Below are 12,214 nucleotides of genomic sequence, written 5' to 3' on the forward strand. Positions count from 1 at the left end.
TGGGATAGGTTTGATGAGGAAGAAAGATATTTTTTTTCTTTTTTTAATTAATTAATTTATTTTTTCAAATAAAAAAATTTCGCTTCATGGTCTGCTATTGTCCCAGTCCTATTCCACTTTTCTGTCAATGATCAGAGGAAAGACATGGCAGGCAGGCTGGGAGGGGAAGTGAATCTATTGGAAGGCAGAATCTTGATTTAAAAGGATATTGGTAGGCTGGAATGAGGAATCAAAGCTAACCAGATAAAATGTAATAGGAATGAATATAATTGTTGTATTTCCATTTAGACAATCAATTGAATAGTAATATGATTTAAAATTCAAAGGGATGTCAGCTGATCATATGCTCAGCCAACATTCTGTAGTCAATATGGCTACTCTTAGAAAAATGTTCCAAGCAGGAGGGGCGTGGTATGAGCTAATACACAAGAGAAATAATTCAACTATCCCCTGCACTGGTCAGACTACTTTTGCAGTGTATTCATTTTTTTTCAAACCACATTTTATAAAGCATTTTGACTAATAGGAGTGTGTTCATAAGAAGGATACTAGGATGGTAAAGGGTCTGAAACATGAGAAGCAGTTCGAAGAACTGAGGATGTTTAGCCTGGAAAAGACAAAATTTAGAAGGGACACGAGGCTACCTAAAATTATCTGAGGAACTGCCCTGTGAAAGATTGATTAGGGTTGTTAGTGAAGCGTGAAAGAGTAGGCTGAGGACTAACTGGTAGCTTTTGTTTAATACAAGGAGCATTAAGCTTGAAATCTGAGAGACTTGGATTCAAATCTTGACTCTATTAGCTTGTAGTTTTGTGACCTTGGACAACTCACTAAACTTGAGCCTCAGTTTATTCACCGAAAAAGTAGAATTAATATCATCTATTTCATAAGGGTAAGTAAGAACTCATGAGGACTAAATGAGATTATGTATATGGGAGTGTTTGTAAATGGCAAAACATAATATACATGTAAAGTATTATTGTCTTCATTTACTAGGAGAAAGAATGAGACCTGTTATAAAGAAGTACTGACAATTATTTATATCTGCACAACAACTAAATGGGCTGTTTTGTTAGAAGTGAGCGATCCATCACTGGAAATGTTCAATCAGAGACAGGATAATCTGCTGCATTTCTGGTAGAAGAGAAGATTAGATTAATTGACTTCTAAGGTCATCCCTTTGAATTCTAAGATGCTGTGTTCTTATTCCTATTAAGAAATATCCTTTAAGCTTTTCTTTACAAAGAGCTATATATACTTGAAAATAGAGGTGACAGCCTTTAGATCTTTGCCACTTCTTGGACTTATTCTCAACTCCAAGAGATCAGCATTCTTCCAAAATCAGGAAGAAGAAGCACAGTTGCTGGTTCTAAAACTTTCCAGAACAAGAGAGGCAAGTGCAGAACAGCATGTTGGGAAGGCCTGAGAACTTATGACTTCACAAACTGAAAAAACACCCAGGAACACCCAAGATCACAGCTACCTGGGCAAAGTGGCTTAGACTGGAGCTGCACGAGGCAAGTGTTTTTGAGCGTTTGACCCCAAATGTCCTCTCACCTCTCCACCCCAATATGTGGCCCAGAATTGTCACAGTTCAGGAAAAGGAAGCCTATTGCGAGGATTTCACAACTCCTCTCATGCAAACCTATGAAGTCAGAAACAGAATCATAAACACACAGGTAAAAGAAAATACTATTTTGCAGCTATTCAGATGCAAACTTAGGGTTGGAATCAGTTCCAATGTTGAATCCAGTTTTAATTCTGCTTTCATTTCCATTTTTCCCCATTGCATGGAGGAGAACTTGCACCTCAAACCCTCTTGTCTGGCAATCAATGAGTTAAGTTCTTACTTCAATTCATCAGAAGGTGAAACCATAATGTGAGAGCTAAATGACTGTTTTTTGAACATCTTTCATTTTGTGGCCCACCGACACAGTTTTATATTTGGTGTAATTCTTGGAGGAAAGGTAGAAGGGATAAAGGGGAGAGTGTCAGAGGCAGGAGGCCTGTCACTATATTCACTAATACACAAATGGATATGGTAAAAGATGTAAGTAGTCTTTGAACATAATGTATTGTATTTTACCATGATAATGAAGTGGAAGAAGAGTCAAGGATAGAGATGTTCACACATACAGGATTAGCAATGATGGTGATTTAGCTACCCAGGAACAAATTATGAGCTCTGTTCTGACTTTGGAGTGGGGTGACATGGATTAACTGACAAAAGGCTAAGAATTACATAAACAAATGGGAGTGGCCCCAGTGACTTCCCTGCAAGAAAATAGACAACTTGCTGATAGGCAACACTTCAGTAAGCCCTTTGCAAGGCCTTGGGGGAACTTACACTGTCTACAAAACACTGTTCTAAACAACCTAACATGTCTTACAAACACTTGCCTCGTGGCGCCCCGGCCAATCTTGAGCAGCTTACTGCTTCCTTACATTTCCTTATCTCTGGCCACAGGCCCCAACTACACCATGACTTACTGATGAAGTTAGCCTGGCCAGTGAATATGGTGTACTGAAGCTCATAGGAGCTGATGCTGAACTCATCATCCGAGATCCAGTGGACTGTAATGGTGTCATGGGAGGCAGTACAGAGTTCCTCTCGGATAGATGGTGGGTTTGGGGCTGTAGGGAAAGGTGGAAAAGAAGGTAAGGAAAACACATTCTCTGTTCTGGAACTTTACAATCATTACTCATACTGCCCAACCCAACATGTCATGGAGACATTTTAATAAACAGTTTTAGATTGCACATAGCACAACTTAAAGCAAAGAGCTAAGAGCTCATGTTCCCCCAACTCACTTTTGCTTCACTGATAAAGATATTTTAGACAAATATATAAGCCTAAGTTATTGAGATGAATGACTGATTGTCTATGCTGTCTAAACAAACACAGGTAAATAGTAGGTCAAAGTGGTCACACAGTTTGTTTTTTTTTTATCATATGACCTTCAACCTATTTCTTTTTTCCCCCAAGCATTTATTTATTTATTTATTTATTTTTTAAATACATTTGTCTCTGACTCCCCCCTACCATTTTCCCTTTCCCCCTCCCTCCTTCCCTCCCTCAGCTCTTCCCCTTTGGTTTTGTCCATAAGTCCTTGCTACATGTTCCTTGACTTTCCCCTTCCCTTCCCTTTCCCTGTTCCCCTCCCTCCTTCCCTCTTGTCTCTGTTGATTTCTTTTCCTTTCACTGTTGCTGGTCATACAACCTATTTCTTTTTATTTCAAAATAAGTTTGGCAGTGTAACCAAGTGCAAATAATATGTGTTTCCCCATCTGTAAAATAGAGATTATAATTACATCATAGATTTGTTGCAAGGACTCATGACATAAAATTAATATACAGTATCTGGCATATAGTAGGTGTTCAATAAATGACAGTTATTTTAATGTATTGACAAAAATAACTACACATACAAAGTTATTATATGTGTGTATTTTCCTCATAAAATAATTATTCAAATAATCCTGAATGTAGCCAGCATTTTTAAAAGGTTGGTTGTGTTCCCTCATTTTAGAAAACTATCTACAAGCCTGATATTTCTTACATATTTCTTCCCAATTTGCTAATCCTTTAATTTCCTTAAAACTATTTAAGTGGTATCTGTACCTATGTGGAGCACTCACTAATATTCTATCATTGTCACCGGAGTTCTACCCCTGTAACAAGTAACAATCTATTACTGATAGGCTCATAAGGAGAAATCCATCAGCAACTTCTTGTTTTTTACCTTTAAGTATGCGTGGTATACTTATTCTGCCCCCAGATATATTTGACAAATCATCTTTGTTTTCTGTTACATTAACTAAAGTGTGTTCTACCTAAAAAGATACATGTATCATTTTATAGATTACAAAAGCATCTTAATTATAAATACTCTTTTTTTAGATTATTTTAAAGTATAAACACAACAAAAGAAAAGAATTAAAACAGGAAAAGAGGCACAGTATTTTCACACCTGTTAAATAATCTAGCCCCTCCAGCAGTTTCTTTTCTCTGGAAAAATCTAGAGCAAAGTTTTCAAAGGCATCATTAAAATTGATGTCTGGAATCAGAACTTGAGAAGATGCAGTTGCCATAGCGACTCTGCAAAAGAGAAAAGTACATCAATGTACATCAAAATAGGTTTGCAGCCTTTATCCAGTATTTGATTTCTGGTTTAACAAGTTAAAAATATATGACTCGTAGGGCTTGATTAATTAAGTGAAAAATATCATATCTGTGTTTGCCAATGAAAATATTTTAATGTTAATAATCAAGAACCAATTATGGGTTATATCATGTTTATTCACATATGTTCCCCTATGAAACACACTCCCCCATCCTGTCTTAATTTTCAGAAGTAAATACAGGATGTTTTTCCCCTCTGCATCAATTTCTATCTGGCAGGCAGAATCAAAACTAGACCTCTGAAGGCCTAGTAAGAGCAGTTTTATTTTTTTTCTCCCCATCTATTTTTTTATGCTAATCAACAAGCCAGCACACTGGGGCTGTTAAAGCCTCTCCCTAAATACTGTAATTTATTTGATCTTTTATAACATTTACCTTTAATTGTATTATTCTCTAATTGTAAAATGTTATGCTAGTTTTATCTCCTCAACTAATTATAAGCATATAAAAACAGGGCTCATATTTTGCACCTCATATCTCCCATGGTTCCTAGCACAGTGTTGGACACATAGTAAATACATATAATTGTTAAATGAATAACTGAATGACTAACAACACAACTGCTAACATTTATTGAGAATTTAGTATTTTTACATAGAGACTTTACATACATTATCTAACTTATTCCTTACCATAACCATGTGTAGTAAGCATTATTTACATTTTGTAAATGAGAAACTTGACACACAGAAAGGTTAAGTAACTTGGCCAAGGTCACACAGTCAGTAAGGGACAGGGACAAATATATTACTGAACCCATGTTCACTGGCTTCTCAACTGTATAGCCTTAACCATTTAAGACAGTTCCTTTTTTTAACAAAAAAAAGGTAGGTATGGATTATAAGATAGCAGAAGAGTAAGTGGAAGGTACACTCACTTGCTCCCTGTGCCAAACAGGATTTACAGTTAAATTACAGAGCAATCAACCTGAATAACCAACTGAAGGCTACCTATGATGAAATATTATAACCAAGGATTTATAGAAGAAGCCACATAGAGGCTGGTAACAAGGGCAGAGATGTGGAAAGGGCTGGCTCCTGCACCCACATGCAGTGGCTCAGCTGGAGGGATATCTCAGCTGCCAAACTCCTTCCCCACCAGGAGTGCAGGGTCTGAACCCCATGCAGGGATCCTCAACCCAGAGTAACAGAGACAAGAAGAGGAGTTCGAGTAGCACATGGTAGTGAAAATCAGAGGAGTCCGAGTAGCACATGGTAGTGAAAATCAGTGGGGATTCAGTCACCTGGGGTAGAAGGGAGTCTGCTAGACACCCAGATGCCACCTTCCCAGGTTAAGCACTCCTATTTTTACAGCACCAGACTGAGGAGTGCACTGTCCTTCTACTGGCAACACCATTCTATGGGGCTCAGGTCTTGCACAGGGGCCTGCTGGTTGTACCCAACAGGAACTCTTGGAGCGCTCTTTATCTGCAGAAGCTCTAGGTGGAGACTCAGACAGTGAATTGTGTAGCTTTGGAAAGGGGACCATTCTTACCCACCTTGAGTGCAAAGCCAGTGCCCTTCCTATGACCTGTTGAATTACTTGGCTTGCCCTTACAGTCCCTGTGGCCTCACCCTCCTGAGTTCAGTAATACTGGGGGAGCAGAGTGCCTGGCAGAGCTGGGACTTTTGGAGCATGTCTCCATGAGAGGCTTTTTGTCTGGGAATCAGATGGGCAGGTGCTTGGTTGAGTGGCTACATCGGGGGGGGGGGGGGTGGCGGCATTCCTATCTCTCCTGTGAGTTCAGCCCATGTTATTCCCCCAATAGGGTACTCATTTGACCTGCCTTTCTAGCAGCTGGGGGTCCTGCCCTGCTGAGCTTAGTCCTGCTGGGTATAGTGGGGTATGAGGGCTGCTCAAAGCTGGGACATTTGGTGCACCTTTACCTCAGGGGTTCTTGCCCAGAAAAGGGAAGAAGCGCCCCCCCTACAGGCTTGCTGGCACCACCCCCAATGAGAGATTGGATCTGTTCTCTCAAGTCTCCATGGCCTCATCCTAAAGAGCTCAGATCTGTGGAGGGCAGGGTGGGTGGGTAGAAGAGGGGGTAGAGTGAGGTAGTGCTGCTTGGAGCTGGGACATTTGGAGTGTGACTCCCTTGGAGGCTATTATCTGGGACTGAGATGAAGTGCTTGGCCCCCTCCTGCACCATTGCCAATGGAAGACTATTTTGATTTGTCCTCCCTTGTCCCCTAGCCCCAGTGGCTCCACCCTGCTGAGCTTCCTCTTGCAGAGAGGATGGCTAACTGCACCCAACCTGAACCTGTAGCATGCTCCTCCTGAAGGAGCCAGAGATGGAGACTGGCAGAGACTGATGGGCATGGCTCTGGAGTAGGAGTCACTTTCCCCTCATTGATTGTCTGACCATGAGTCCCCCAGTAGAAAACCAACAAGGCCCCTCCTCCTGACCCCAGTAACCCTTCCTTACTGAGCTCGTGACCTGTTGAAGGGTCTGTGGGTCATGGCAGCCGGGGCTCATTCTACAGTCTTTACTGGGAGAAAATAATTCCTTTTCTTTCCAAGGAAGTATTTCCTTGGAGAAAGACCAGGCAACTTCAGGGGGAGGTGGAGTAGCTGACAGGTGGAGGTGGACCTCACGGAGCCTCAGACATTTTATAGATCTGCCTCCAGCTCTAAGCTGGAGGAAGCTGACCCTTATATACAGATTGGCCCCTCCCAGGCACACCCGGGACCAGTAGATGCAGCTAAAAACATTGAATAGCATGATAGCTCCAAGTAGGTAGCCCAAGGCTAGTTACACAGAACATCTGACATTAAATTATACCTGAACCCTGCCCAAGTGGACTCAGAACCAGCACAACCATTAGGGGGGCTTCAGACTACAACAGAGCTCAAATTAGCCAAATTAGCTGCACAAGTGGCACACCCAAAGGGGGACTGCAGCAGGCACCTGAATCTGCTGGGAACAACTATGCATCAGGGGGCAGCCCATGCATAGTGACTCATACACAGTGATTGAGATTTATGCTTACAGTCAACCAGCCAAAAGGGTTAACTCCACCCAAAAAGGGCCAACAGCATTCAAGGCTTAACTACAACAGGAAGGGGAACACAACCCACAAGAAACATTCCTGGAACACTGAGCTCAGATAATCTGGAAGATTGCACCACTAAGCCCCAAAAGACGCCAACATCATAAAGCCATCATAACAAGTTTAGGAGTCATAGAAGATCTACCTAATACACATAGACAAAATGGAAAGACAAAGAAATATGCCCTAAATGAAAGAATAAGACAAATCCCCAGAAAAATAATTAAATGAAATGGAAGCAACCAAGATTCCAAATGAAGGGTTTATTGTTTAAAAGGTCATATTTATTTACTTTCAGAGAAAGGGAAAGAGAGGGAGAGAAACATCAATGCTCGTGCTCCCAACCAGTCAGGGCACACACCTGGGTTGCAGGCCAGGTCCCCAGTAGGGGGCATGCAAGAGGCAATCACACATTGATGTTTTCCTCCCTCCTTTTCTCCCTCCCTTCCTCTCTCTCTAAAAATAAAAAATAAAAATAAAATCTTAAAAAAAAAAAAGAACTTAAAGAGATAGTAAGCATTAAAAAGGACATGGAAACCATGTCCTTTTAATGGATGAAAACTTCCTTAACCTGGTGAAGGAAAAAGTTATACAAGTTCAGGAATTTATTACCACCAAACCAGTATTGAAAAAATGTTAAAGGACCTGCTTGAAGTAGTAGGAGGAGGAAATGGAGGAACAGGAGGAAGAGAAAAAGAAGAAGAACAGCAACAACAACAAATATAGAGGAACATAGATATAGAAAAATATAATGACAATAGCCCTTACTGATGTGGCTCAGTGGATTGAACACTGGCCTGCAAACTGAAAGATCACAGGTTTGATTCCCACTTAGGGAACATGATGGGGTTGTGGGCCAGGTCCCAAGTTGGGGGTATGTGAGAGCCAAAAGATCCATGTATCTCTCGCACATCAATGTTTCTCTCCCTCTCTTTCTCCCTCCTGTCCCTTCTCCCAAAAAATAAATAAATAAAATCTTTTTGGAGTCAGGCAAGATGGCAGAAGAATGACTGGAAGTCACACTGACCTCCTTGCAGGACCAATCTAGAATTACAACTTAATTGTGGAGAAATCACCAGGAACAAACAACTGAACAATAGCGAGAGAGAAGACTTATAACCTCTGACAGAAAGAAGAATCATCTTTAGGACAACCTGACTGGTAAAGAGTGTGGTGGAGACTCGAGAAGGCTGGTTGTGTGGCCACAGGCAGCAGTGTCAGAGGGATTTTTAAATGGCCAACTGGATCCCCCCTGAGAAGAGTGGCATCTAAACCATAAGCATGGATCTCCAGTCTACAGTACTGAAGCCCAAAAAGTACACAGATAACAGCCAGCTATGAAAAGTGACAGGGTTGCTCTAGCTAGAGACATGCAGCTGAAGATGAAAAGAGCCATTTAAAGGGCCAATGCATAAATTTTTATATGCAGCCACTTACCCTGGGCTCCAGAAAAGTCGGGGACAGAGTGGGCTAGAAACACCTGAGGAGACTACGGGGAGAGATCTAAGGTAATAGCTGGTGAGATCTGCGTGCTCAGTCATCCCACATGCAGATCTTGTTCAAAAAGGCCAGTCCCTTGAGCAGCAGCAGCGTAAGACGATACAATAGCACCCCCGCCCCGAGCTGCCCAGGAAGGACTCTGCCCTGGCCCTGTTGTGCTTAAGTCTGGCTGCTAAGTGCAGAGTGGCAGCCACAGACAGTAGGTCTCTGGTTAAAGAGGGCGCAGAGTGGACTAGAACACCTGAGAAAAGACTGGAGATGGAGGCTTTGGGAGAGAACTGAGAGAGTAGCCAGTGGGATCCCAATGCTGAGTCATCCCACATGTGGCAGCAGCCATCTTGTTCAGGCAGACCACTCCACTGAGTGGCAGTGCCATAAGAGGAAACAATAGCCACATCCAGGAAGGATCTGCCCTGCCCTGTGGTGGCTAAGTTGAACTTCTGAGTGCAGAATGACTAGATTAACAACTGCAGAAGGCAGTAGATTCCTGGAAGTCTCAAACAGACTGACTAAGGTTACACAGGGTCAAAACCTGATATCATCAGAGGCAGATCCAGAAAGAAAAAATAGCCTTAAATACTACAGGTTACCAAGATGAAATCCACTGTGGTCGTCTACATGATTTGTGATATTTTATTTAATACATAGCTTTTCAATGTTCATTTCGGGTCCTTCAAGTTTGTGCATATTAAGTCACTTGATTTTATATTAATAGTTTATTCCTTTCCTTTCTTTCTTTAGTATTAATCTTTTTACAGCCTTATCAATACTGGTTCATTTGCTGTTGATTGTGGGATTGCAGGGGGGAGTTATTTTTGTGAATGTGGGTTTGTTTCCTGGGCTTCATGGTTTTGTTCTGGCAGCACCTGAACAAAAGCACACACGACGCGGTGGGCAGAGTGACACTCCGTCAACCAGCTGGAGGGTAGGACCCACCAAAGAATAACCAAACAACAATTAAAACCCACTTACTACAAGAGAGTGAACATAAATGGAATAAAAGGAATCTAAAGGGTAACAAGTTCAGGAGATCAAGGAGACTGCATGACTGAATCTCACAGGTCTCCTACGAAAGAATTTCACACCACAAAGTCAGGAAATCAAGACAGATCAATTTAAGAAGCAGAAACAAAAAAGAAGAGTCTCACAAATAATGAGAATACAAACAAACACCCTCCCCCCAATCAGGGGGAAAGGAGGAATCCCCAGAAAGAGAAATAAATGAAATAGAGGCAAGTAAACGATCAGATATTGAGTTCCAAACAAAAGTTCTAAGGAAGCTTAATGAGCTCAGTGAGCTCAGAGAGAATTACAAAAAACTACAGAGAAACTATGAGGAACTTACTGTAAATAGTATCAGCATGAAAAAGGACATAGAAACTATCAACAAGAGGCAAGAGGAAATGAAGAATACCATTTCTGAATTGAAAAACATAGGAGAAGGAATCAAAAGCAGGCTAGATGAAGCACAGAATCAAATCAGGGAGCTGGGAGACAAGTAGAAAAAAGCTCCCAGAAAGAGCCAGAAAATGAAAAAAGACTAAAAAAGAATGAGGAGGTGTTTATGGAAATGCACGAGAACCTGAGAAGTAATGATATCAGTATAATGGGGATACTAGAAGGAGAAGAAGGGCAAGGGATAGAAAACATTTTTGAAAAAGTAATAATGGAAAACTTCCCTAAATGGAGGAGAGAAAAAGTCACACAAATCCAGGAAGCACAGAGGGTCCCATTCAAGAGGAACCCAATGAGGCCCCCTCCAAGACACACCATCACTAAAATGGCAAATATCAAAGACAAAGAATGAATCCTAAAGGCAGCAAGGGAGAAACAGTTAATAACATACAAGCAGGCCCTGATATGGCTAGCAGCTGATTTCTCAACAGAAACACTACAAGCTGCATGGGAATGGCAAGAAATATTCGAAGTAATGAAAAGCAAAGGCCTGCAGCCAAGACTGCTCTACCCAGCCAGGCTGTCAATTCAAATGGAAGGAGAAATAAGGAGTTTCCCAGACAAAAGAAGGCTGAAAGAATACCCCTCCACCAAACCATCACTACAATATGTGCTAAAGGGACTGCTTTAGGAAGATGAAGATAAAGAGTGAGAAAGACAGGAACACAGGTACACAGGGAAAAAATGAATAAGTACTTATCAATAATAATTTTAAATGCAAATGGATTAAATGCTCTAATCAAAAGACATAGGGTAGCTGAATGGATAAGAAAACACGACTGGCACATACGGTGCCTACAAGAGACCCGCATCAGAACAAAGGACTGACACAGACTGAAAGTAAAGAGATGGAATAAAATATTACAAGCAAATGCACAGGAAGAAAAAAACAGGGGTAACCATACTTATATCAAACAAAGTAGATTTCAAAACAAAGGTCATAAAAAGAGACACAGGACACTTAAAATTCTCAAAGAAAGAATATATCAAGAAGGCAGACACCTTGTAAACATATATGCACCTAACAGCGGAGCACCCAAATACATAAGGAAAATCTTGGAAGACTTCAGGAAAGACATAGACAGCAACACACTGATAGTAGGATATTTTAACATCCCATTGTCAACAATGCATACCCCTTCCAAACAAAATATCAACAAGGATATTGTGGAGCTGAACGATGTATCAGATCAAATGGCCTTAACTGATATATATAGAATCTTTCATTCCAAAGAAATAAAACATACATTGTTTTCAAATGCACATGGAACATTTTCAAAAATAGACCACATGATAGGACACAAAACAAGCCTCAATGATTTCAAGAGAATTGAAACCTTAACAAGCATTTTCTCAGCCCATAAAGGCTTGAAACTAGAAACCAACCTCGAGGAAAAAAATTTAAAAAAAATTCAAACTCATGGAGATTGAATAGCATGGTATTAAACTATGAATGGGTTAACAATGAAATCAAAGAAGAAATCAATAAGTATCTGGAATACTTCTGGCCAAGATTGAGGTTAGGTAGATATGCATTGCCCCCTCGCACAACCAAAACAAGGATAACAACCAATTTATAAACAAAAAATAAACAGAACTGCCAGAAAATCAAACTGTGTGGTAGTCCGACAATCAAGGAGCTAAAGAAGAAAAATTCATCCAGACTGGTAGGAGAGGTGGAGACAGACAGCGAGGGCGGAGAGGATGTATGGCAAGGCTGTGGCTTGAACGGGGTGGAAGAGATGTTAGCTGGAGGACAAGGAAATCCCATATTTGCATGAGGATAAACCGAATGAACAGCTGGGGAGTGAGACTGACCACACAACCCAGGGTTCCAGTGCAGGAAAAGAAAGCCTCAAAACCATAGGGGTGCCAGAAGGAGAAGAGGAAGAGCAAGATATTGAAAACTTACTCAAAAAACTAATGAAGGAGAACTATCACAATCTAATAAAGGAAATAGACTTCCAGGAGATCCAGGAAGCTCAGAGAGTCCCAAAGAAGTTGGACCCAAGGAAGCACACACCAA

At 41.0% G+C, this 12,214-nt stretch overlaps 1 protein-coding gene across 2 annotated transcripts in view; it reads right to left on the reverse strand.

Moving 5' to 3' along the window:
• Window positions 1-12,214, reverse strand: part of MID2 (midline 2) — a 191,609-nt gene that overhangs the window by 34,737 nt on the left and 144,658 nt on the right. For both annotated transcript variants that reach the window (XM_054580381.1, XM_054580379.1), the window contains exons 6-7: window positions 3,972-4,099; window positions 2,491-2,634 (exon numbers count right to left, since the gene is read on the reverse strand). In XM_054580381.1, the coding sequence (XP_054436356.1) occupies window positions 2,491-2,634; window positions 3,972-4,099 (272 nt within the window). The remainder of the gene's footprint in view (window positions 1-2,490; window positions 2,635-3,971; window positions 4,100-12,214) is intronic.

The sequence above is a fragment of the Pteronotus mesoamericanus genome, unplaced genomic scaffold (genome assembly GCF_021234165.1).
Source record: "Pteronotus mesoamericanus isolate MK-2021 breed Mesoamerican mustached bat unplaced genomic scaffold, CSHL_Meso_final contig_58, whole genome shotgun sequence".
Classification (NCBI taxonomy): Eukaryota; Metazoa; Chordata; class Mammalia; order Chiroptera; family Mormoopidae; genus Pteronotus; species Pteronotus mesoamericanus.